Genomic DNA, 25,155 nt, shown 5'->3' with positions numbered 1-25,155 from the left:
GAAGTGCATTATTACGGAAAAGCAGTGTGGTTTTGTTCAGCGAAGCCTCGCTAGCCAATCACAGCGCTGCAGTGGTGCGCAAGGCTCAACCAGACACAACCAACCCAAAATCCACGAGCCACTGCGCATAGCGGGAAACCTTTAAATCTCCACCATGCTTCAACCTTCACCTTTTTTTTCATTCGACGGCCTTCCAAACCGCAAACACCAGCCACCATGTCGAGCGACGCGCCTGTAGCCACGTACGTTGTGTCATTGCACAGAAAAACTGCATCTTCTCGCCTGTTTTTGCCCTTTTTCACCGACACTCCGCAGCGTTCCTACAGCGTCTCCCAGTTGCCACAATGAGGTACCAAATGCGTCTTTCGTGCTTGAACCGTGTTGGCTAACATACACCGTCTCTTTCCCCAGGGTCTACGTGCGTAACCTTGAGGAGCGCATCAAGCCAGAGCCTCTGCGCGACGCCCTCGAGGCCATCTTCTCCGAGTTTGGCACCGTCATCGACATTGTTGCCAAGACGAACCTGCGTGCCAAGGGCCAGGCCTTTATTGCCTTTGACAGCCCAGAGTCTGCAAAGCGCGCCGTCGAGGAAGCCCAGGGCTTCGTGCTGTTCGGTAAGCCCATGGTGCTTGCCATTGCGCGCATGCGCAGCGACGCTACCGTGCAACAAACGGGCACGCCGGAGGAGCTCGAGGCTCACAAGCGGCACCGAGTGGCCGAGAGGGGTAAGTCTATGCGCGGCCGGGATTCTTTGGGTACACGCGTATGGTCGCTGACACATACAGACAAGAAGCTTGCTTTCGAGACCGCCGAGGCCCAGAAGCGCCAGCTCCTGCGGCCCCAAGCAGACGCACTCGGCGGCGCGGCTCTTGGTGGTGCGGCTGCGCCTGCTGCCCCGGCCCAGATCCCCGACGAGTACCTACCACCCAACAAGACGCTCTTCGTGCAGCATCTTCCACGAGACATCGACTCCGACCGTCTCACCGAGATCTTCAGTCGCTTCGAGGGTTTCCGCGAAGTGCGCCTGGTGCCTGGCCGTGGCCTGGCGTTCGTGGAGTACGAGGCCGAGCAGGGCGCCATTGCGGCCAAGACGAGCACAGCCGGCATGCTGCTGGGCGAGGACAGCGACGAGGGCGGCAAGAAGTCGATCAAGGTGACTTACCAGCGGCAGTAGACCAGCACATTCTTGTTACGGCTCTGCTCCACGCTACGAGGTTTGTTATTGTCTGCAATATACCACACTTTCTTTTTTCCCTCTTTCAGCGTCCTTTGTATTGCATATGTTTCGGTCAACGGGGGTTCACACAAGGCTACAAATAGCTAGTGCAAAGTTTCCATTGCACTCCGGAAACTGTACAATACCATATAACGAGTGAACACAAAATAGAATAACAAGTCAAATGCAAGGATTTAGATCAATGATTTCCTGGCCGACTATGATATACCAAAAGCGCAACGTTACAATTTACAACAGTGTGATGTGTGGCGAAACAACAACGTCCACACACCTATACTGGTCCACGTCCTCTCTGCACATAATTATAGGAACGTATGCTTTATGCTGCCAATCCCAGTGCCATCTAGAAAATAACGTCGTCGTCGCCTTCGGCCAGCAGATCCGAGGGCTCGCCGTCTTTCTCCTTCTTGCCGCCACCAGAAGCGCCCCTGGCTGCTTGCAAAGTCTCTTTCCGAGCCTTGAGCTCTTCATCCTCAGCGGCTGTGTCTCGCTGCTTCTTGCCGGCAACCTTCTTGAGTCGATAAAACTCTTCTCTGTCGAGCTCGTCCAGCTCAGAGTTGATGTCTGGGAGGTCGTGGTCAGCTTCCGGGACCATTCTCTGAAGGGGCGCGTGAAAACAAAGGTCTCTTACATTTGATCGTATTCTCAGTACGAGGAATGATAACGTGCTCGCTGCAAAGGTTAGACTACTGTGCAAAATGGAGATGAGAAGAATAACAAGCCGGAAAACTAACATGGCGTTGACTACATAGAAAGTTAGCAAATGCTTCAACGCACACTATACAAGTATTTGTCAGGGTAAACTCACCTCTTCGGTTGACCACCTTGATGACCTCGTCCAGAATAACAAATGCGGTCTGTAGTTGTCAGTAAACACCGCAACCTCACATCTCCCTAAATGCACACGAGGGGTGCCTACCTGTAGACTGGCCAGTTCAACGAGAGCTTCGACGGCCCTTGCATAGGTATCCCTAGACCGCTGCACTTGCTGGCCACCCTTGCCTAGGCCCGTCATGGCAAAGTCGTTATTGCCCTCAGTCTGGAAGCTCTCAAACGCCGGTAGGAGCACACCAGAGACGTTTTCTTGCTTGGCGCGGATGCGGAACCGTGCAGACCGCGCCGACTCCTGCACCTGGTAGCCAATGTCGCCACCGACGGCGTACGTCACCTCAGCCAGCGAGAAGGCCGCAATCTGCATCACACGGCCCATCTTGCGCTTCGCCTCGTCAATTCGGCGGGTAATCTCTGTACAGGGAGGGAAATATGTTGTTTAGCGATATGGACATCGAGGGAGAGTCGGAATAGCTGGCGTCGCATGTTCAGACGTCATCGTAGGAACGGGAGTGTCAAAATACCTCGGAATCGCCTGTCAACACAATGGTCAGCCTTTCTCACCAATACTGCAGCACCTGGCATCTCTCAAGTCACTTCTTATCATCACGCACTTTGTCAGAGCCTCACTCTTGCGCTTCAGCAAGTTGTGGCCTGTCTCGGCACCCTTGAGCTTGGCCTTCATTATGCCGAGCGACTGGCGGGTCGGGAAAACCGCCTCACGATCCTATCCACCCATTCAAGTCTTTGGTCAGTTCCTTATTCCTAACGTATTCCATAGAATCGGCCGTCTTTGCCGTCATAACGTACAGCGGCTCCAGACATGATGAGCGCTTTTTGGTTGCCTGACAGAAGTCGCTGGCCGGCACGAGATGGGATAGAGTAAACGAGTCGGACAAAGAAAACCACACGGAGGCTCCGAGTCGTATCCGATGTAGTCGGTGGCTTCGCAATGTAAACGTGACGAAGGCACGTCGTGGGAGTGCGACAATGCTAAAGTTCGCAATGATGTTTCGTCGTCAATTTGGCTGACGGGGAGCTCCCATGTGTCTCTCAAAGAGGCCGAGTTACACAGATGAGATGTCCAGTGAAAGATAGGCCTATAGCTTGCCTAGGTCCTTTCCCCTCGATTAGCTTCGGGACTGGCTTCGGTCCTTAGTCATCATCAGTTCCTGCTCCATTGGTTCCTAGGTTGCATTGAATGGCGCTTTCCCCTTTTGGGACGCATGAACAAGGGCTGGCATTTTGGGCAACGACGCGGGAAAAAATAGAAGCAGGCTCCATCGGAAAACAGAGAAGGCAGGAGCGAGGAACGCAGACGACGACAACGGCAACAGCGACCGACAAGCCAGGACGACGAGAGTGAGGAATCGGACGAGACAACCACAAAAGTCGACTTTGTAACGATACGCACAACGAAACGATAGCTTCAACAGACGAATCGCGCCCGCGCTGCCCCAAGCCCAAGGGCGCATCCTCTTGCTGTCTGCTCGGGCCTCATTGGTGTGTTTTTCTCGCAGCTTTGGTTTCATCCAAGCAATGGCTGCGACCGTGATGATGTGAGGACGCGCTCAAATTGAGTTTTCTTAGAAGCCTTTTCCCCTCCACTCTCCTTCACTCTCCGTCATCCCTCCTCGGCCGTCGTTCGATCCGCTTCGCGCTCTTCTCTACCTCTCCCTTTCGCACAAGGCGAACGTTAGCGTTCGTTCAAATTCTCGACTCTGCCGTCCCTCCGGAGTCCCAGCCGCTCGCTTCACGACCACCTACAAGCCCATAGCCCAAAATGGCAGCATCTGCTACTCCAGCTGTGGCCACTGCTCCCGGCCCAAGGCCAGACATTCATCTTCTGGTGAGCTCCCCTTACATTCACCAACCGACAATATGCCACTCGTCCGCTAACTGATGCCCAGGCCGACGCCGATGCACCCTACGAACAAGACATATACCGCAACCAAGGCACAACACGGCCGTGGCTTTCTTACATTCGACACAAAGTCCAGCATGGCACCGTTCAGGAGCAGGCTTACGTGATGGAACGGGCCTGCACACAACTACCGCGCTCCTACAAGCTGTGGAAGATGGTAAGAGTCGCCCCCCCAGCACCACTCATGCATCGTCCATGCTGACCAAAACCTTTGCAGTACCTCGTCTTCCGCACAAAACACGTATCCAAGCTCAACGCCGCCTCCTACGCTGCCGAGTACCGCAAGGTCAACGCGCTCTTTGAGCGTGCCATCATCCTCCTCAACAAGATGCCACGGATATGGGAACTCTACCTCAAGTTTCTTATGCAGCAGCCGCTCGTCACATTCACACGCCGCACATTTGACCGCGCCCTGCGCGCCCTGCCAATCGCCCAACATAACCGAATATGGGCGCTGTACCGGCCCTTTGCCAACTCCGCCGGCGGCGAGACAGCGGTCCGCATCTGGCGGCGCTACATGCAAGTCCACCCGGAAGACGCCGAGGACTTTATCGAGCTCCTTACACAGTCCGGACTCTACACCGAGGCCGTGCGGACGTACATCAAGGTGCTCAACAACGCACGGTTCCGCAGCAAAAAGGCCAAGGGCCACTACGAGCTGTGGAGCGAGATGATCGACCTGCTCGTGGAGCATGCCAACGAGATCCAGACCGGCCAGGAGACGGGTATTGACGTCGAGCGCATCATCCGCAGTGGCATTGACCGGTATTCAGACCAGCGGGGCAAGCTGTGGTCGGGCCTAGCCGCGTACTGGACACGGCGGGGCAGCTTTGAGCGGGCGCGCGACATCTTCGAGGAGGCCATCACGACGGTCATGACGGTGCGCGACTTTACGCTCGTGTTCGATTCGTACGTGGAGTTTGAAGAGTCCATTATTGGCGCTCTCATGGACCTCGTTTCGACGCGTGCCGAAAAGGGCGTAGCTGACGAGGCGGCGGATTTTGACCTCGACATCCGCATGCTGCGCTTCGAGCATCTGATGGACCGGCGGCCATTCTTGCTGAACGACGTGCTGCTGCGGCAGAACCCGAACAACGTGGCCGAGTGGGAGAAGCGTGTCGGGCTGTGGGGTGAGAACAAGCAGGAGGTGGTCAACACGTACACGAAAGCGATTGCGACCATCGAGCCCAAGAAGGCCGTGGGGGTGTTCCACCAGCTGTGGGCCAACTACGCCAAGTTCTACGACCAAGGCGGCGACATCCGGAATGCGCGCGTTATTATGGAAAAGGCCGTCAAGGTGCCGTTCCGGTCGGTGGCCGAGCTGGCAGACATGTGGATCGAGTGGGCGGAGATGGAGCTGCGCAACGAGAACTTTGACGACGCGGTCCGCGTCATGGCCAAGGCGGTGCAGGCGCCGAAGCGCTCGACAGTGGACTATTTTGACGAGACGCTGTCGCCACAGCAGCGGGTGCACAAGAGCTGGAAGCTGTGGAGCTTTTACGTCGACCTTGTCGAGAGCGTCAGCTCACTCGAGGAGACCAAGAAGGTGTACGAGCGCATCTTTGAGCTGCGGATTGCAACGCCGCAGACGGTGGTCAACTATGCGAATCTGCTGGAGGAGCATGAATACTTTGAGGATTGCTTCAAGATTTTTGAGCGCGGCCTCGACCTGTTCAGCTACCCGGTGGCCTTTGAGCTGTGGAATCTGTACTTGACAAAGGCAGTGGACCGCAAGATTGGCATCGAGCGGCTGCGCGATCTGTTTGAGCAGGCCATTGAGGGATGCCCCCCGCGGTTCGCCAAGGTTATCTATCTCATGTACGGCAATCTCGAGGAAGAGCGCGGCCTGGCACGGCACGCGATGCGCATCTACGAGCGGGCGACGCGGGCGGTGTCGGACGAGGACCGGGCCGACATGTTCAACTTTTACATTACCAAGTCGGCGTCCAACTTCGGCATGGCGTCGACGCGGCCCATCTACGAGCGCGCCATCTCGACGCTGCCAGACGCCGAGGCGCGCGACATGTGCCTCAAGTTTGCCGACATGGAAAAGCGGCTCGGCGAGATTGACCGGGCGCGGGCGATTTACGGACACGCGTCGCAGTTTTGCGACCCGCGGACGAACCCCGACTTTTGGGCCAAATGGCACGGGTTCGAGGTGCAGCACGGCAACGAGGACACGTTCAAGGAGATGCTGCGGATCAAACGCAGCGTGCAGGCGCAGTACAACACCGACGTCAACTTTGTGGCGTCGCAGGCGCTGGCCAAGAGCCAGCAGCAGCGCCAGGCGGCCGCGGCCGCCGCTGCCAACGGCGAGCACGCCGACGGCAGCGAAAATGGCGACGCGGAGGGCGAGAGGGCCGACGCCATGGCAGCACTCGAGCGGCAGGCGCGTGCGCCCGTGGGCTTTGTGGCGGCCAGCGACGCGCCCATTGTGTCGGCGGCTGCGGCAGCACCACAACCGGTGGCCAATCCGGATGCCATTAACATCGACATGGACGATGAAGATGACGAATAGAGGGTGTAACGGTGTCTCCTTGTCTGTTTTCCCCCCTTTCTATGTTTTACTTCCTGCTTTTATATGGCTCCAAGATGTCAGGCTTTCACAATCGTTTCGTTTCTAATCCTCATGTTCTCTTTTTCTTTTCATTTTCCTTTGTTTTCTTATCAATTGTCATTTCAATTGTCCTTTCATTGGTTTCCTTTTCCTATTTTTACTGGTCAACGAAAAACGGCACATCTTCTCTACTTTTTGGACAGGTTTTTCATATATCAAATGTTTCTAGGTTTCACAGTCGGTGTGGTTGGCGTCTCTGCTTTGAGGAGTTTGCTCGAGTTCCTCTGCCTTTCCACGACTTTTCTTTTGTCAAATCGGTTTCCCATTTTCGACACCCTTTGGATGCAGCAGATATGGGCGAATAGCTAGGAGAAATACAAAAAAACAACGCAAACAGTAGTGTGATATGAGAGTCACATGAAGTGACGATCAGTTGATGATAAACCATTGCCAATGTATCGCCAGAATAGATAACAAGAACGCCAACCTCTCTGCTGCTGCCAGCGTCTTCTGTGCGAAGACGGGCATATCACAGGTCAAAACAGACTAAACCAACAATATCATAATTCGTCTTTTTTTATTCGTTTTCCTTCTTTTTTTTATCTCGTTTGCTTCGCCCCCCATCTCACTTGAGCTTGTTATAGCCCAGCTCAGCATGCTTGGCGTGGAACTTGGCAGCATAGTTGCTGTCAACATGGCCGTCGCGGGAACCCTGTGTCGAGTAAATCGAGCCCTTGCGCTTCTGGAAACGGCTCGGAGGCACTTTGGAAGCGTCCCACTCGTCGCTGTGGCGGCGGTCCCACTGGCCGCCGCCGGCATTGTTGGAACTGCTGCCAGCCAGGCCCATCCCGTCCATATTGGATACGGTCCCGGCTGGGGCGTCGTCGGCGGCAGCGGTGTAAGTAATAGTGGGTGGCGAGTAGGCGTCGCCGCCTGCCGAGCCAACGGAGCCGCTGGTCATCTGGAAAGCGCGGTCCGCGTCCAGGTTCGTGTGGTTCGACGGGCCGGCATCGGGTCCGATGTTGATTGCGTTTGTTTGGGAGTTGGGGGCGGCCATGATGAAACGGGGAAAAGGAGTTTTGATGGGAGGATGGTAAAATGAGGCGTCCAAGACGGAATCGTCGAGACGGCTGTGCTGACGGTTAAGAGCGGACGTGGATATCGAGAGGGGGGATGGTGTCTGATATGATGCGGGAATCTGATGAAAAATGAAAAAAAAAGACAAGATCTGAAGTTGAGGAATTGTATGGGACACGTAAAAAACGAAAAGAAAGATTCGATAGCGACAGACAGCGGTCAGCCGACCTCTTTATACTAGGAGGCTATTGCAACTACGTGGATCTGAACTGAAAGGACCATACCTCACACAAAAAGACGGCACATAGCCATGAATGGCCAAGGCTTGGACTTGTCCAGTTGCTGCCTCATGGACGAACCAAAAGGTATACCAACGAATCAAAATAAATGCTTAAAGCTTAACAGGAAAATAGTGACAAAAGGGACAGTCCAGAGCAGGCAGAGATCAGCTAACAGCTAATTCATGGCCGTCATTCTGGTACTATCGAGCTGGTCTCGTGCCAATCAGTCGGCTTTCCCTTGGTCTTCTTGTTTCGTTTCCCGCCTCAACTGCCCGAATTTAGTTTGCCTTACCAACTGATAAGGGGGTGTGAGTGTCCCAAGAAAGTAGCATTGGAGACAACATACGATATGCGGCAGCATACAGTCGGAGGTGGCAAAAACGACAAAAACAGTTAAGAAGAGGGGATGCTGGTCGACGCGGAATGTACGCAGACATAGAGGAGAAAGAAAGAGGGTGTTGAGAGGACACAAGGGAGGACGAGGGGGCCGTCCCCATTGGGCTCTTTGTTTTGGCTAGGCCATCTCTGACTCCTTTCCCTCCTCATGTTGCTCACACCCGCAGATGCGCCTAACCACTCCAAACCCGCCCCCTCCCCTCCTCTTTGTGCCCATAGCTGCTCATGAACCAAGGAGCTCTGCAGCTCTTTTTCTCTTTTGATGCACGCCACAGCCCAGGTCCGCGTCTGGTATATCCTAGTCTCACTTTCTGGTCTTTTCTTTCCGGGGACCAATAAGACATTCGTCTTGCAGATTGCTTGCAAAGGTCGCTCGGTCGTAATATGTCGTATGCTCGCCGTTGTAGCCCTGTCTTATCATTGCCAGTCTGGGGTTAGGATGTGGTTGTCATTTGGTTCTAGCTCGTTCTGACCTCATTGAAATGTGACGTGAAAAGCCACTCGTAGTGATTTGCATGATTCTTTGCGCCATATAGCACCGTATCCTCTTTCTATTCACGTAATATGTTAATATGTGCCTGTCGAGCCTTTATGGCCTCGCGCGTTTCATCGTTTCATTCATTCTTTCAGTTCCTCGATAGTTGTCTCATTACAAACGCGGGTGGGATTACGTCATAATAACAGTCCCGCTTTGTACATCGTCACTATTACGACAAAACATAATGTTGCAAGCCCCGGGGTCTTTTTGTAAAATTGGTGTCTTTCATCGTTCCGCGTATACGTACTCGTCGAGGCTGTGCGCTGGCTTGTCATTTTATCGTAGAAGAAATAGGAGGCGGATCCTTTGAAAGGAGGCGAAAACTGCGCAGCATTATCTCTTGGCATCTCATCCAGGTGCCCGTTCTCTTTGGAGACCAAATTTTGGGAGAAGTCTAGACGGGGCGAACGCCACTAACACACACCCAGCAACTCGCTAACTGTTTGCGAATGTCACTTGACAGGCCCAGGTGGTCTCGGGGGGGGGGGGGGGTATGTATATATTCATCGCGTAAAAGGAATCCATAGGCCCTAGAACCTGTTGAATCCCGGCCATCCTCCCTCCTCTGTCGCCCTGAATTTTCGGCTCTTTGTTATTGCCTAAAATTGCCAAGCAAACACCCAGCGATCTCAGAACGGCGCCGCGATTTGCCAAATATGGGAAATGTGAAGGGCAAAAGGGGAGAAACGGTCGTCACCGCTGGATGTTGGTCGAGACATAGTCCATTTCTACAATTCCCGAAACAAAAGATAAGTAAGACATGCCAAAAGCCTTAGCGAAAACTATCATTTGTCGTCAATACTTGTCTCTGGACTTTCGCCCAGGCGTCGGGCCCGTGTGATTTATGCCAGCCAACTTATTTTTTTTTTTTGGTGCATTTTGTTCCCAAATGCGTGACCAGACGCGACTGATCTCCTGCGTACGATGTCTATGGCAATCCGAGATCGATGGCAGAGCGGGCGGGGGACAAAATTGACAAGAACGCCGTTGCTGGGCGCAATGCTTGGCTGCCGAGATGATTCGTCATTTCGCCTCCATGACACGAAAACGGTACCTGTGCACTGCAGAGGGAATTGAATGCCGTGCAACAAGCTTACTCTTTTATTTTAGCTTTATATTTTATTGTTCCTCACGAGGGGTGAACGAGCCAGGCTCATTACTATCTTTTCAGGATCTGACGAAGGTTGAAGTGTTGTGAATAGCATGGAGGATTCACAATATACATAGACCTTCTACTTCATGTGGAGGTGCCGAAGCTGTACAGACTTGAACTGCGACAATCTGCAAATGGCAGCCTACAGACGTCTCGGGGGTTGTGCTGTGTCTGAAAGACAAAACCAAAGCATAATATTAGACTGCAGCAGAAATGTGAGAGTGTATGAAGGAAGATCGTCGACCACCGGGCAACCCGCCGGGCAATGGAGGATCAAAGAGGCCGCCCAGCTCATTTGGCAGGCTGATCTTGAATTCTCGACCTGGCGATGAGGTTTCATTTGGCTTTTTTTATGCTATTTCGCTCAAACTTTCGTAAAGCTGTCCAGTTCCTGTCGGAATAAATCCAGAAACAAAATCCAGAATTTCTGCAAAGTCGAAAGAAAATGGAATCAACAAAATCAACAACAACAATAATAATAAATAAATAAATAATTATAGTAATAAAATTTCGTAGAAAATCAAATAAAATCATAATAATCTACAGAATAATATGCCGCATATCGAATGCAAAAGTACCAACTATCTCTGCAACCTACTCACTTATGTGTTGCTTCTAATACACTACTACCAATAGCATGATGCAGTTGCTTGGCTGCATTGCGCAGTTACGTCGTTGCTGCCCTATGGGTTACACAGCCTCCCACTATTCTAGATTGCGACAAGAACAAAGAGCGAAGATGTGGACGGCTAACAACGGTGACAGCCGCCATCGGCAACCACACCTGCATTTTAGGCATCCGCACTCGTCGCACCTTTGTCCACCTACTTTGACTCTGCGCAGTATCCGCCGGCATCCATGATTACGAACAATCACATGGGACAGGTGCATTCGACTGACCCCAATAACACCCCGTCATGCCTGAGCGTGTTCTCAATTGTTCCGATAACTGGCTTGGCAGACGTGGCTCTACCGCCCGGATCCCCCGACATTCCCAACTGTTGGGCGGCCCTTCGAGTCGCTCCTTGGACACCGAGTTTTGTGGATAGAAGTAGGCGGTTAAAGCTCTTCGGGAAAGGCCAGCGTACGCAATAAAACTCTAAATGACGGACACGCTGCAGTGCCCCCACGCCCGTTCTCTCTCGGCGGAACTTGATGCACTCATCCTTCGGATATGAAATCCTACAATACGAAGACGTTATGTGTATCACTTTGAGATAAATCTTCAAGAAAGAAAAAAAGGGCTAGACACTAGAGACCACGAAAACAGAAGCAGTGACGGGCCGTTGCTCTCCAATCTGTAAGACTGTTTGACAACGTGGACTCGCAACGAGGGACAGCCAAATAGTGGCATCTAGAAAATAGCCGTATGACTCTTAAAACTTGAAACTCTCGACAGAGAAATGAGCAAGTGATAGCTAGGCTGGGCTGCCTTTTAATAAGTGGAAGGCTATGTGATGTAAATCTGTCAAAGTATAAACATCATTAAAGACAAGAATAGGAAATAAGAATGAAGAGACGGCGAAGGTATTTACAGCTTCTGTAACAGTATGACTGCCTTCCCCACAAGGCTGAACAAGGCTGAAACAGCCCACCTACGGCTGGTCCCAATAATTGTCACGTGCAGGCCCTAAGCACGTCGAAAGCAAGCAGTATAGCGGGGATGGCGCCAACGTTGGGGCAGTTTGGAGTCATAGAAGAAGTTGATAGTTCCAAAATGGATTCTGCCAGCCCAACAACGATCCCGCAGACAAATCGACAAACGATAAACAGCAAACGACCAGCCACGACAATACCCAGGCTACAATACACCCTGGCTCGATTGACTCATGCTATGGTCTGCTTGTCGACTTAACCTGTGTCCGACTTTGCGCGGGAGGAGACCAATTGCAGTGGCGGAAACTTTTCCTTTTCCTCGTCGACCGCGGCACCTTGCGTCTCGATTTCTTTTGTTTTCGGCCAGCTCTATGAAGAGAAAGCTGGCCGACAACGACGACAATCAAGCAGCGGAATACCGTGCTTCTCTGTTCCCAAGCGAAAGCATCGCCAAGAAGCGGAGGCATCGCACCAGAGCCATGGCGACACCAGCGACCACCACGCTCCGGCTGACCGACCAGGAGCTGCGGCTCAAGAACTTGCTGCTCGATGTGGCTGCCTTTGTCAACAAGAATGAAAATCTCAGCGAGCAGCAATCTCGAGAACCAATCGTCCTGCGCTGGGCCGGCGGCTGGGTCCGCGACAAGCTGCTGGGCCAGGCCAGCAACGACATCGACACGGCCATCAACTCCATGACCGGCTACGCCTTTGCACACCAGATGCAGGCCTTTTGCGCTGACCCCGACAATATCGACCGCCACCGCATGGCCGCCAGCGACCTCGGGAGCGTCCACAAGGTCGAGGCCAATCCGGACAAGTCCAAGCACCTCGAGACGGCCACCGTGCGGATTTTCGGCATGGACATTGATTTTGTCAACCTGCGCAAGGAGACATATGCCGCCGACAGCCGCAACCCGCAGATGGAGTTTGGCACAGCCGAGGAGGACGCACTGCGCCGCGACGCCACGGTGAATGCGCTCTTTTACAACCTGTCCACGGGTCTGGTGGAAGACTTCACGGGCGGCCTGGCGGACATGGCGGCTCAGCGTATCCAGACGCCGCTCGAGCCGCTGCAGACGTTTACCGACGACCCGCTGCGCGTGCTGCGGCTCGTGCGCTTTGCGAGCCGCCTGCAGTTTACCATTGACCCGGCCGTCGAGGCCGTCATGGCAGACCCGCGCGTGCTTGACGCGCTGCGGCTCAAGATCAGCCGTGAGCGTGTGGGCATTGAGGTGGAAAAGATGCTCAAGGGCCAGCATCCGCGCGACGCTCTGGCCCTGATCGATCGGCTGGGGCTGTACCACGCCATCTTCACCAACCTGGTGGCCGGGACAGACGCGAGCGGGGCCGCCACGACAACACCAGCGACAACACCAGAACACACAGAGCCAGATCGGCCCAATCTTACGGGCTGGGGTTCTGTCTACGAGTGCCTGCACGCCCTGGCCGAAACCAAGACACCAGGATCGATCTACGATGTGCTCGTGCACACCGAGGAAGCAAAGTACTTTGCCTGGGTCCTGGCCGCCGCCGTGCCATGGGGTCAGGTCGCACCGCCGCCCACTCCTCCTCCGCCTCCACCACCACCACCGCCTACGAATGGAAAGATCAAGAACAAGGGCAACGCCGGCAGCCTCCCTAGCAAGCCCCCACCGCCGCCGGTTGTGCTTGCTTTACGGGACGGCATCCGCGCCCCCAACAAGCTGAGCGACGTTGTGCAAGGCGGCTACCGCCACCGCGACGAGGTCCTGGTGCTCAAGCAGCTTGTTCTGGACCGCAAGGCGCCGGAGATCCACGAGCGCGACCGGTTCGGCATGGCCATCCGCAGCTGGGAGGCCCGGGGCAGCAACTGGCGCCTGCAGGTGCTGTATGCTCTGCTATGGGAGGTGTTGCTGCTCGCACAGACGACTGCGTCCAAGGACGCCCCGCCCAGCCAAGCCCAGCTCGACAGCCTCATGCGGGACTGGCAGGTGTTTCTGGACCACCTCGAGACGCTCGACGTGCTCGACGCGCCGCACATTAAGCGCTTGCTGGACGGCAAGCAGGTAGCCGCGGCGCTGGGGATCAAGCCGGGCAAGTGGATGACGGCCGCCATGGACATTTGCATGGCCTGGCAGCTGCGCAACCCGGAGGAGACGGACCCGGCAGGCGCTCTCGAGGAGGTGCGGCGGCGTAAGGACGAGGTGGGCATCAGCGACCTTTTGAAGTAGACTGTCAGTGGTGGCCCGTGTTTCATGATACCCTTCCAAGGATAATAGTAAAACAAATGTAAACAAATGCAAACAAATACCAAAACTCTCTCGTCACAACATTCGCTGTCAAGCTTCCCTATGACCTACCGCTTCTTTACACTGTTTGATCTTGTTTTCTGTTTACCGTCTACGTTGTGTTTCATATGTACATTTTCGCTATTGCTTTCTTTCTGTTTCTTTCTTTCTTCTTGGCATCATTTGAACTTGGAAAACACCAAACTGGCATTAGTTCCGCCAAAGCCAAAGCTGTTGGTGAGGGCGACGTCGACCTTCTTTTCTTGGCCCTTTTCGCGCACAAAGTTGAAGTTGGGGCCCACGTCGGGGGTGATGAGGTTGAGTGTTGGTGGGACAAGATTCTACACAAGTTAGAGAGGGACACACAAAGACACACACAGAGACACCAGTTTGCAGTTGTAAACGGCACCAAGTACGTACATCGGTGATGGCGAGGACGGTGAAGAGGGCCTCGAGGGCGCCAGCCGCGCCCAGTAAATGGCCCACAGCGCCTTTTGTGCTGCTGACGGTAATGGCCGACTCGTTTGTCACGTCGTCGTCGGCCATCAGCGTGCGGATCGCCGCCGCCTCGGCACGGTCGCCAATCACCGTGCCGGTGGCATGTGCATTGATGTAGTCGACGTCGCGCGGCCGCAGTCCGGCGTTCTTGAGCGCCGCACGCATGGCCCGCTGTGCACCGACGCCGTGGGGGTGTGGTGCCGTCATGTGAAACGCGTCACCGCTGCAGCCGTAGCCACGCAGCTCGGCCAGGATCGGCGCGCCTCGCGCCAGCGCGTGCTCGAGCTCTTCCAGCAGCAAAACAGCAGCACCCTCCGCCACGACAAAGCCTGACCGCTCGCGGTCAAACGGCCGCGAACACTTTGTGGGGTCGTCCGAGACGGGGTCGGCCAGGGATCGTGACCGGCCAAAACCAGCAAAGGTCAGCGGATGGATGCAGGCCTCGGCGCCGCCGGCGACCATGACGTCGGCGTCGCCGAGGGCAATAAAGCGTGCGGCGTCGCCAATGGCGTGGGCGCCCGTGGTGCAGGCGGTCGACGCGGAGTGGTTGGGGCCCTGGAAGTTGTGGCGCATGGCGACGTGGCCGGCGGCCATGTTGATGAGGATGCGCGGCACAAAGAGCGGCGATACGCGCTTGTAGCCGCTGTGGTGCAGATCCAGGCTGGTCTCGTAGATGGCCTCGAGATTGCCGACGCCGCTGCCGATGCACACGCCCGTGCGCGCCTCGGGGCTGTCGTCGGGCGCATACTCGGTGCGGGCGGCCGCATCCTTCCGTGCCGCCGCTGCCACGGCCTCTGGACCTGGCCATTGTGCCTGGGCCAGCGCCATGTCCGTCGCGGCCATGGCAAACTGCGTAAAGCGCGACATGCGGCGCTGCTCGGCCTCGTCGACCCAGTCGTCCGGATTCCACTGGCCGCGCGACCTGCTCTTGCCGTCGGGCACGGCGCCCGCTATGGTGCTCGGCAGACGCTCCCACTGCTCAATGGGCGTGCGGTCGGCGACGCTGGTAATACCCGACTCGCCTGCCACCAGCCGTTTCCATGCAAAGCGCGCCCCCACGCCCAGCGGCGTAACGGCGCCGAGGCCCGTGACCACGACCCGCCTGAGCATGTCGGCGAGGCTGGCAAGACAAAGTGATGCCGGGGAAGGGGACCCGCAGGAAACAAAGACAGAATAATAAAGGGAAATAGAAACGAAAAGAAAAAAAGAAGATAGAAAACCACACCCAACAACCACTTCGTTCTGGTGTCTTTCGTTTCCGGCTGCTGCTTTTGCTTTTGGCAAGAGCTGGAAAAGGCTGCCCCGTGCTGCCGACACGCTGAGGATGCTCTTAGCCGAACGGTCGCGACCTTTTGTCGTGTTAGTTCGAATCATACCGAGGCGCACGGGCGTCAATTGGCGCATTGCAGGCCGAGCAGATGGTCCCCCGATGGGGCGACGTAATACAGTGCCCGTACAGTGTCTTGTTGCTCTGCCGGCACTGGTGTCGCACTGGTATCGCGTTTTGGAAAGAGCAGGCGCACTAAGCCCCGGAGCCACTAGTGCGCAACTGCCCTCTACGACACACCAGGACAACCTCCACGGGGGAAGGCGCGAGTGGTGGAGACCCCTGACCTGAACGGATTAGGCTCTATTGAGCATCTGGAACGGACAGCTTTCGCCGCCGCGGCTGAGAACATCACCAACTCGCCGACGACGCAGCATTGGCCGACATTCGACGGCCATCCACGGCCAGTACTGTAGCTCTGCCCTTTTTCTGTTATCCGGTATGCAATACGGTCTTACCAGAGACCTGCGCCCCAAGAGCAGGCCAGATCGGCACAGCATCTCTCGAAACGCAAAACATAGCTGGTCTCTCTGCAGAACGCTTGGCTTGGTGAGGAGCGCTCGTCGTTTGTCGCTCGATACAGCCATCATCCGTCTCCAAGACTAAGGAACTTCAGCTCTCCTTTGCCGCTTCCGGTGACGCCTAGCCCATCCCTTGGTGCCGCTTGGTCGCCTCATCCAGGAAAGCTTGCAGCCGTCTTTCATTCTGCATCTGTGCACCTCTCACTCTCATATCTCGCTCCTCATCCTCATCCTCATCCCTTACGCTCATCACTCCATCGCCATCCTTCGTCGTGCATATCAGCGGAGACTTGGGAATATCACTTTGTGGGCAGCAAGAACACCCTCCACTCTTTCTAGAAAAGAGTCGTTTTATTTTTATTTTCCCTTCCCTCCTCCCCTCTACTTCGTCGTTGCTCCACGGTTGGCTACGCCGCAGCTTTGTTTCATCAAAGGCACATCTGCCGAGCCCCTGGGACACGACAGCAGCACGCGAGCAGAACGACATTTATTGTCCTCACACTCGCCAAGCTGCCAGAATCACACAATTTTTCAATTGCCAACCCGCATACCTATATCCAGAACATCCCATCTTGTGGAACACCATCCACCTTATCGGCCTACCCCTGACCTGCCGATTTGCCATTTACCGGCTGTCTGGTTGGCTTTGCCTGAGTCTGTCCATTGATCCTCGTCTGACGACGTTCTCTTATCACTCTGTCGACTGCTTGCCCCCAGCCGTCCATCTCCGGGTTTATGCTTGATCGCATCTCGACACCCAACAATCAAGCTCATTCGCAAAGCGACCGCTTCTTTGTTCCGTCCTCCGTGTTTCGTCTTTCCTTCTAGTCCCCCATCTCCCACCAGTCTCTCGCATTGCACTTATCAGGATCACGAGATCGTTTCTTGGACCCTTGTCGTGTCCCCCATCTTGGCCGATTTGTGTTTTCCCGCATATCGTGTGGCGTTTTCACATCCGTTTGGAGTTTGAACCTTGAGCCTTGAGCCTTGCCCAAAGAGGAGGCCGGGACGAATCTGCGTCCAGAGCCTTATCTCGGAGCTGCCAAACAGTCCCGTCTACTACACTGGCTACTCTCTGTTTTGGTGCCTTGGACAGTGTATCCTCGACTACGGTGCTGCTTCATATGCATTTGGGTGATCGACGCTCTTGTGCTTTAGCCTGCCCAACAGGAGGCAAGTTGTAGAGAGAGAGAGAGAGAGAGAGAGAGAGAGAGAGAGAGAGAGAGAGAGAGAGAGAGCGATTGACACAGAATCCGCACTCACAAAGTGCACTCACAAGCGACCACCCACATATATAGGACCCTCCATGCTTGTTGCGTCGTTGTTAGCGACGTTGCTCTGTTGTTGATTGTTTTGCCTGCCACTCACCACCGAGACCACCGAGACTACCGGTACAGTCACCGGCGCCATCATCAGCATGGCCGATGACCTGGTCTCTGTCACGGAAAAGGCGTCTGGCACGCCGGCAGGCAACGTGGTAAATAACAACAGCAACGACACAAACAATGGCACCAACGCACAAGCATCGAGCGGTCGAGAGACGGCAGGCTCAAAGGGCTCTTCCTCGTCAACGTCCTCTTCCCAAAAGCAGGAAACTGACGACGAAATAAAAAAGTTGAGCCCTGTCGACGACCTGAAGCACCGTCTCTCCATGTGGGGTGAGTCTGCTGCCACCAAGGCGCGAGAGGCCTTGTACTATTCCCCAGACGACGATGAGGACCTTGGAGGTGCACACGAAGAACAAGAATACGAACTTCTCTTAGATCCCAACCTGCCGGAAGAGTACATCCCGTCCTTCCGCGATCCCGAGCGCGACTCGGCCAGCTTCGACGACAACGACACCCTCGTGTCCAAAGGTAAGGGCAAGCGGACGAAGACGAAAGCCAAGACCAAGACCACGGCCGACGGCGCCAGTGGCAGCGGCAGCGGAAGCAGCCTTGTCGAAGACGACGACGACGACGATGATGACGACGAAGAGGTCGAGGACTCGCCCTATCCCGAGGTGCGTGCCGCCGTCCGCAACTACGACGAGGAACTGCCCTGCAATACAGTGCGCGCTTGGGTCATCGGCCTGACGCTGGTTGTGGTCGGCGCCTCCATGAACACGCTCTTCTCCCTGCGCCAGCCGTCCATCAGCATCGGCACCCTCGTGGCCCAGATCATTGCCTGGCCCATGGGCCACGCCTGGGCCCGTGTCATGCCACGCCGCCGCTTCAACACGTTCGGCCTGCGCTGGTCCCTCAACCCGGGGCCCTTCAATGTCAAGGAGCACTCCATTATTGTCGTCATGGCCGGCGTGTCCTTCACCGTCGCCTACGCCACGGACATTGTCCTGGCCCAGCTCGTCTTCTACAAGCAGGACTTTGGCATCGTTTTCCAGCTGCTCATGGTCGTGTCCTCGCAGTCCATCGGCTACGGCATCGCCGGCATGATGCGCCGCTTCTTGGTCTACCCGGCCGCCATGATCTGGCCAGGCAACCTTGTTTCGGTCACGCTGATGAACGCCATGTACGAGGCCGCGCCCCGACCGGACCCCACGATCATCGGCGGCCGCATGCCGCGCTACCGCTGGTTTGCCTATGTGACGCTCGGCGCGTGCCTGTACTATTTCATCCCGGGCTACCTCGCCCAGTTCCTCAGCGTGCTGGCCATCCCGACGTTCCTCGCGCCCAACAGCCCCATTGTCAACCAGCTCTTTGGCGGATCCACGGGGCTGTCGCTGCTGCCCCTGACCCTCGACTGGACGCAGATTGCCGGCTTTGTCGGCTCGCCCTTGATTCCGCCGTGGCACGCCATCGCCAACACGCTGATCGGCGTCGTGACCTTTTTCATCCTTACCACGTCGATTCTGCACTACACCAACACGTGGTACGGCTTCTTCTTGCCCATGAGCGACTCGGGAACGTACGACAACACCGGGGTGCCGTACAACGTGTCGCGCGTGTTGACGCCCCAGTTCACGCTGGACGAGGCCGCCTACAAAGCGTACTCGCCGCTGTTTCTGAGCACCACCTTTGCCATGTCCTACGGCCTCTCGTTTGCCGCCATCACCTCGCTCATTGTCTACACGTACCTGCACCACAGCCGCACCATCTGGCAGCAGTACCGCAACAGCACCACCGAGAAACCCGACATCCACATGAAGCTGATGCGCAAGTACAAGGAGGCCCCGGGCTGGTGGTACATGGTGCTGTTTGCCGTCACGCTGGCACTCGGCTTCCTCACGATCCTGGCCTACCCGACCAACCTGGCCTGGTGGGCGTTTTTGCTGGCCGTCTTCATCGCCTTTGCCTTCTCGCTGCCGATTGGCATCATCCAGGCCGTCACCAACAACCAGATCGGCCTCAACGTGCTGACCGAGTTCGTCTTTGGCTACATCCAGCCGGGCCGCCCGCTGGCTCTCATGCTCTTCAAGACGTACGGGTACATCACCATGGCCCAGGCCCTGAGCTTTGTCGGCGACCTCAAGTTTGGCCACTACATGAAGATCCCGCCACGCACCATGTTCATGGCCCAGGTCGTCGCGTCCACCTTTGCCTGCTTCATCCAGATTGCCGTCCTCAACTTTGCCCTCGGCAACATTGACGGCATCTGCGAACGCGACCAGCCCGAGCACTTTTCCTGCCCCGGCGGGCGCGTCTTTTTTTCCGCCTCCGTCATTTGGGGCCTGCTCGGCCCGGCCCGCATGTTCTCGCCGGGCCAGATCTACTCGGGCCTCTTTGTCTTTTTCGGCCTCGGCGCCATCGTCCCCGTCATCATTTACTTTGCGGCCCGCCGCTGGCCCAAGTCGCCCCTCAAGTTCCTCATGGCCCCGCTCATCTTTGGCGGCTCCGGCGCCATCCCGCCCGCCTCCCCGCTCAACTACCTGAGCTGGGGCGTCGTCGGCTTCGTCTTCCAGTATTGGGTGCGCAAGCGCCACTTTTCCTGGTGGAGTCGCCTGAACTACCTGACATCGTCCGGTCTGGACCTCGGGTTGGCCCTGAGCACGCTCGTCATCTTTTTTGCCTTTACGCTCAACAACATTGACCCGCCCTCCTGGTGGGGCAACAACATTGTCACCAGCACCATGGATTTCCAGGACACGGCGATTCAGGTGGTCCTACCACCTGGGCAGACCTTTGGGCCGGCGACATGGTAGTCCCTACGATTTGGTTTCGATTTGGTTTTGATTGTTTCTTGGGTTTATGATGTCGGCGTCGGAGTTGCTGGGATTGAATTACTGAGTGGTGTTGTGACGTTTGCATATTGGATCGGCTCACTTTCCTGCAAAACGCAAAACCAGTTGTATACTACATAGCGGGCGGTTTCTTCTCTTTACCATTTTCTAATGCCACGTTCTTTCATACTCACAGTTCAACCACCAATTATCTGTCCATCAGAACTTGTATTGTGTTGGCCAAATGATGCAGTATGATATACCATATAATATAAAGAATAAGCTGGCGCCAATTGCCGTCCGAGGTCAGCATGTGGGTAAATATGAAAGCAAAAACGGTGACAGTGAACGATCATAACGTCGTCAATAGAAAATGCATCAACAGCGGAGAGATCAGCAACCTATCCGAAATCTGTCGTCGTATAGAGTGGCACATTTAGGGACGCGGCCAGGTTACCGTGACCATGCACTCCAGACATCCCAAGCCCTGCACTGCCAACAGTGCTGGACAACGGTGCCATGCCGTATGGCGAGTACATGGGCGGGAGCGGCATCGGTGCATTGTGTGTGGCCGCCGGTGCATGGTTCATGTCTATGTCACTACCCCCCTGCCCCGGTTCCTCCCCATCCCGACCTCGCGTCGCATCCCCATATGCCGACAGATTAGTGCCACCACCTTGTTGCTGCGCCGTCCGCACAAAGTTCATTGTGCTTGGAACAGCTCCACTCCCAAGCTCTGTGAGGTTCAAGCCGACACTGGTCATCCCAACTGTAGCGTCAGTTGTACCGTCGGCAGCGACTTGGCCCACCGGGTTAGACCAGTTCCAGAGAATGTCAAAGTCGAACCCTTCGCCATCCGTCTCGATCGAGTCGGTGCCGTCGAGGTCTCCGTTGGCTGCTTTGCTATCTTTAGACTGGAAAGCATCCGGCCCGAGCCCTTCGCCGCCCGTGCCACCAGCTATATTCACGGAATGCTGGTGCTGGTGCTGGTGTTGTTGTGGATGCTGTGTACTCGTACTGTGTTGATGCTGCGGCTGTGTTTGATACTGAGGCGAGAAGTCAGACGGTGGTACTGCTGCTGCCATGGCGAATGGAGGCGGAAGGAGGAGGGGATTTGCAGCCGATGCACCTTCGCTGCTTTCTCCTCCGTAGAGAACACCACGGTGTTGAGCAGAACCCGCGGACGTGGCCGACATTGAAGTCGGCATACCCACATTTTGTAAGTCCAAGAGACCTGGTTGCTGATGTTGTTCGATGCTGCCTTGACTGTGTGTGGCGAAGCCCGTATCTACGTGGATATAGTCTGCCGATGGAGCCACATGTTGAGACGATCCTGCTCCAGTTCCTGCATCTGCAGGAGGTTGCGCCAGCTGACTACTTGGCACCTGAAGAGTCCTGCCGCCCTGCCCGCCCCTGAATGGGACTGCCCCTCCGCCAGCCGCTGCATGCGCAGGCTGCAAGACAAAGAATGTGTCAATGGGATCCGTCGTCCCAGGAATGAAGTCTCTGGGGAACTCGAAACGAAACATGCGGTTCTTGTCACGGGTATGTTTCTTCTGGTCGCTGTTTGCAGAGTCGTCATTGGTGGTATCGGCGGTGTTGGATTTTGTTGCGTGCTTGTCAACGGCTTCCCGAAGAGCATCCAGAATCCACGCGAGACGTTGTGCCTGGGGGTCACTAGTAGAGAAGAACGTCATGACATGCAAGGCGAGATCGATGTGTTCGTCGTACGTGGTATTGTGGAACATGGCAATGAACTCATTGGCCATGATGAGCAGTGTTGCCGTGAACAAAAAGTGCCTTGTTTGGAGTGAGAAGAAATATACACGAAAGGTGACGAAAACTTTTCAAAACAAAACCGACGTTCACACTTACATGATAAAAGGATCTCGCTGAGGGAGGTACTTCGTTGTGAGAGCTTGGCCGACCATAGCAATGGTGTGGTAGGATGCAGTGACACAGTTCTCGGCAAACCTTTCAGTGCGGGTGCGCAAGGGAGGCGAGAATCGTCCGGAGCTGCCATAGCCAGCGGGTCGGCTGGTACCATTGATCCGGCCGATACTGCTATGACTGCCGAATTTGTTGAGTGCGCCGAAAAAGCTGCCAAGGTTGCCAGGGCTGGTATGGTTGCGGCGATCGGCTTGGATCAGGAAGAGGAAAAAGGGGCGCGTCAATAGGATGACAGCATGGCAGTAAAAGAGGTTAGTGCGCAGGATGGCAATGCTCTCTGCTTGAGGCATGCGCATGATTTTGCCGGCGTCGAGTGCTGCGGCAGCCTCAACGGTGCGCTGCCAGCGTAGATTCTCAGTCATCTCCTTGGTCCAGACGCTGCATTGGCGGACAATATCGGCTGTGGCGCGCGAGGAGACACGGCGGCGCACATACATCTTCTTGAGTATGATGCCAATGATTCGGCAGCTGCGTACAGAGGCGTCGAAGCCAAAGTTGATCATCGGCTTGGAGCACCGACCAGTCATAGCTGCATGGTTGGAGGAGGAAGAGGACGAGGGTGGAGGAGCCGGACCAGGACCACCGGCACTCATGGTCCCTTGTCCCACTGTACTCGGTTGTTGCGTCGGACCAATGGGCGCAATGTGCGGGAGCATCATGGAATCTTTGAAGGCAACGTCAGTGCAGTCATTGTCGCTAATGGCGGGCGGGCGACCGAGCGAGGCGGCGATGAAGCGGTCCAGGACATATAGACTCCTCCAGATGTTGCAGCGCAAGAGGACCTCGGACGCGGAGAAATTGACCATGGTCTCCTCGCGGTGCAGGCCGAGTGCGATGGCCGACCGTACAGCAATGCCGTGGTACGTAAAGGCGGCGTTGCGCTTGGAGACGGCCAGCATGTAGACGGCCATGAGCAGCTGGGCTTGGACGGACCACAACTCGGCATCCTCGACGCCGTTGAGTGGATCGTCCATGACTTTGGCAGTGCGGAAGAAAAGCTCGGCCTGGTCGTAGGGCAGTTCCACCAACAGACGCAGAGCGGTCGCGTCGACGGTGTTCGCATTGGGCGTGGCCATGGCAAGGCCAATTGAAAATGCTAGGAACAACAGACACAAAAAAGGCGTGCTCGCTATCAGTGGATTGGCGTAGCAGCGCTCGAGCTCGGCGAGAAACTCGCGCCGGTCAAAGACTTCGATAATGGCGCCGGTGTTGACAAAGAAGGACTCGACGAGCAAGTCGGCTGTGTGTCGGTCGGGCAGCATGCAGGGTGGACGGACGTACGGCGGTAGAGACACGACATTTTCGACGATAGATTCCTTTCTGGGGTCGAGAGTGAAGTTGGACTGGCCGCTGATGCTCTCGACCATAAGACGGAAGAGGTGGAGGAAGGAGAGAGTGGCGGAATCACCAATGTACACTACGATGGTCAGTACAATGGGGAAGGAGCGACCTAAGAGCGGTAGGAAAACAAGAAAAACTAGAAGAGGAAGGAGCATGGGAAAAGTGATGAGCGTCTGCTGTAGGAAAGAACGAAGGGCACGGCCAAGGAAAGAAAAGGAAGGAACTCACGGAGGCGCCCCTTTTGATCTTGCAGCATTCGTGTCGTTTGGAGCAAAATCGCTTCCTCCTCATGGCCGCTCGACGAACTAGCCCGCGTGTGCTCCTCCAGCCCACCATCCGCCGACGGACGCCCGCTCTCCTGGACCGGCCCTAACAGTCCATGGTTCTGCAGAAACGACGTCTCCAGCTCGATGGCGACTTTCTGTTTCCGTCCACCGCCCCATGACCGAGACGCCGACGACGAGTGTGGCACTGTTTTCAGCTTGAGCCGCGCCTTTGCCTCGACCTCGACGTTGGACTGTGTCATGGACGATGCAGGCGGAATGGTGTTGCCAGTGCGGTTGTTGTTGCTGTGATAGTCGAGGCGGTGGTGCTGGCGATTCTGATGCTGCTGCAGGCGGTGCGTGTCGGTCGAAACGGACGACGGCGCCTCGATGTGGCGGCGCTTGGGTGGCGAGGCTGAGGAGGAGGCAGCGGAACCGTCACAGGCGTCGTCCGTGGAGGGCCGGCTGGAGGACATGGACAAGCCAGTGCCGGGTCCGGTGCCGGCTGCATTGCCGGAACCTTGGCTCGCCCCAGTGGCATAGGTACAGTTGACCCTCTTTTTGACGCAGGTCGAGCATGGCTTTGTGCCATTGCACTATGAATGGATGGACCATAGTTAATGACAGGTCGTGCGGAGGAGGATGAGAAACGGCATGGTATATACGGAGAAACAAGTTCGGCAGCAAACAATCGCGCTCGATCCCAGTAAAATGGCACGACCGATGTTGGTGGGCAAGGGCAACGAGTTCCACGACACAGCCACGGGCAAGGCAAAACTCAATGTCGAAAGGGAAAACAGGGAACGGGGAAGAAGAAGCATCTGGGAAACGATCGTTGCACTACCGCTTGTCCTACAGACACTGTCCCAGCCATGGATTGAGCTGGGCTGGCCGTGGATGGGGAGGATAACAGGCACGACAGCCAAACGAAAAGAAAATCCTCCGAGACAGATCTTGGATACAGTACACCATGAAGCTTGACCTTGACCTTGCATACCTTTTGCTTGCGTCGTTTGCAGTAGTCACACGCTTGCGCCGTGCGCTGGCGCTTGTCGTCTGGGACCTTTTGGCGGCTCATCATGTAAGAAGAGGCAAGAAACAAAAAGGCCTTGGAAGGCCCGTGAGACCCTTTGACAAGATGATGAAGGCAAATGGGTGGGTAAAATGGGAAGGGATCAAACGGGAGAAAAGAGGTGGGCGAACCGAGGCATGGTGAGACAATGAGACGGAGACAGAACGATA

The 25,155-nt window shown here is 55.7% G+C and overlaps 9 protein-coding genes across 9 annotated transcripts; 4 read left to right on the top strand and 5 right to left on the bottom strand.

Moving 5' to 3' along the window:
- Nucleotides 1–216: 216 nt before the first annotated feature.
- Nucleotides 217–1,174, top strand: SPBR_03076 (uncharacterized protein; the record flags this gene model as incomplete). Its single annotated transcript, XM_040761379.1, has 3 exons — nucleotides 217–242; nucleotides 412–725; nucleotides 786–1,174. The coding sequence occupies 3 exons, from the start codon at nucleotides 217–219 to the stop codon at nucleotides 1,172–1,174; spliced, it is 729 nt and encodes a 242-aa protein (XP_040620251.1).
- Nucleotides 1,175–1,580: 406 nt separating this feature from the next.
- Nucleotides 1,581–2,753, bottom strand: SPBR_02934 (V-type H+-transporting ATPase subunit D; the record flags this gene model as incomplete). The annotated part of the gene is made up of 7 exons (XM_040761237.1): nucleotides 1,581–1,801; nucleotides 1,869–1,909; nucleotides 1,972–1,981; nucleotides 2,046–2,094; nucleotides 2,157–2,482; nucleotides 2,593–2,603; nucleotides 2,683–2,753. The coding sequence occupies 7 exons, from the start codon at nucleotides 2,751–2,753 to the stop codon at nucleotides 1,581–1,583; spliced, it is 729 nt and encodes a 242-aa protein (XP_040620250.1).
- Nucleotides 2,754–3,851: 1,098 nt separating this feature from the next.
- Nucleotides 3,852–6,510, top strand: SPBR_02350 (pre-mRNA-splicing factor SYF1; the record flags this gene model as incomplete). Its single annotated transcript, XM_040760653.1, has 3 exons — nucleotides 3,852–3,917; nucleotides 3,979–4,149; nucleotides 4,210–6,510. 3 exons carry the CDS (start codon nucleotides 3,852–3,854, stop codon nucleotides 6,508–6,510), a joined length of 2,538 nt encoding a protein of 845 aa, XP_040620249.1.
- Nucleotides 6,511–7,174: 664 nt separating this feature from the next.
- Nucleotides 7,175–7,606, bottom strand: SPBR_03333 (uncharacterized protein; the record flags this gene model as incomplete). Its single annotated transcript, XM_040761635.1, has 1 exon — nucleotides 7,175–7,606. One exon carries the CDS (start codon nucleotides 7,604–7,606, stop codon nucleotides 7,175–7,177), a length of 432 nt encoding a protein of 143 aa, XP_040620248.1.
- Nucleotides 7,607–11,961: 4,355 nt separating this feature from the next.
- SPBR_02585 (uncharacterized protein) lies at nucleotides 11,962–13,800 on the top strand (the record flags this gene model as incomplete). Its single annotated transcript, XM_040760888.1, has 1 exon — nucleotides 11,962–13,800. The coding sequence occupies one exon, from the start codon at nucleotides 11,962–11,964 to the stop codon at nucleotides 13,798–13,800; it is 1,839 nt and encodes a 612-aa protein (XP_040620247.1).
- A 236-nt stretch (nucleotides 13,801–14,036) lies between these two features.
- Nucleotides 14,037–15,759, bottom strand: SPBR_02639 (3-oxoacyl-[acyl-carrier-protein] synthase II; the record flags this gene model as incomplete). Its single annotated transcript, XM_040760942.1, has 3 exons — nucleotides 14,037–14,198; nucleotides 14,278–15,475; nucleotides 15,581–15,759. 3 exons carry the CDS (start codon nucleotides 15,757–15,759, stop codon nucleotides 14,037–14,039), a joined length of 1,539 nt encoding a protein of 512 aa, XP_040620246.1.
- A 1,861-nt stretch (nucleotides 15,760–17,620) lies between these two features.
- Nucleotides 17,621–20,341, top strand: SPBR_02334 (small oligopeptide transporter, OPT family; the record flags this gene model as incomplete). The annotated part of the gene is made up of 1 exon (XM_040760637.1): nucleotides 17,621–20,341. The coding sequence occupies one exon, from the start codon at nucleotides 17,621–17,623 to the stop codon at nucleotides 20,339–20,341; it is 2,721 nt and encodes a 906-aa protein (XP_040620245.1).
- Nucleotides 20,342–20,760: 419 nt separating this feature from the next.
- Nucleotides 20,761–22,128, bottom strand: SPBR_02820 (uncharacterized protein; the record flags this gene model as incomplete). The annotated part of the gene is made up of 2 exons (XM_040761123.1): nucleotides 20,761–21,333; nucleotides 21,574–22,128. 2 exons carry the CDS (start codon nucleotides 22,126–22,128, stop codon nucleotides 20,761–20,763), a joined length of 1,128 nt encoding a protein of 375 aa, XP_040620244.1.
- A 102-nt stretch (nucleotides 22,129–22,230) lies between these two features.
- SPBR_02457 (uncharacterized protein) lies at nucleotides 22,231–24,389 on the bottom strand (the record flags this gene model as incomplete). The annotated part of the gene is made up of 2 exons (XM_040760760.1): nucleotides 22,231–23,726; nucleotides 23,879–24,389. 2 exons carry the CDS (start codon nucleotides 24,387–24,389, stop codon nucleotides 22,231–22,233), a joined length of 2,007 nt encoding a protein of 668 aa, XP_040620243.1.
- Nucleotides 24,390–25,155: the final 766 nt, after the last annotated feature.

Source organism: Sporothrix brasiliensis (assembly GCF_000820605.1).
Source record: "Sporothrix brasiliensis 5110 chromosome Unknown Cont17, whole genome shotgun sequence".
NCBI lineage: Eukaryota > Fungi > Ascomycota > Sordariomycetes > Ophiostomatales > Ophiostomataceae > Sporothrix > Sporothrix brasiliensis.
The sequence above is the reverse complement of the archived record's forward strand: the minus strand, read 5'-3'. Positions and strand labels throughout refer to the sequence as shown.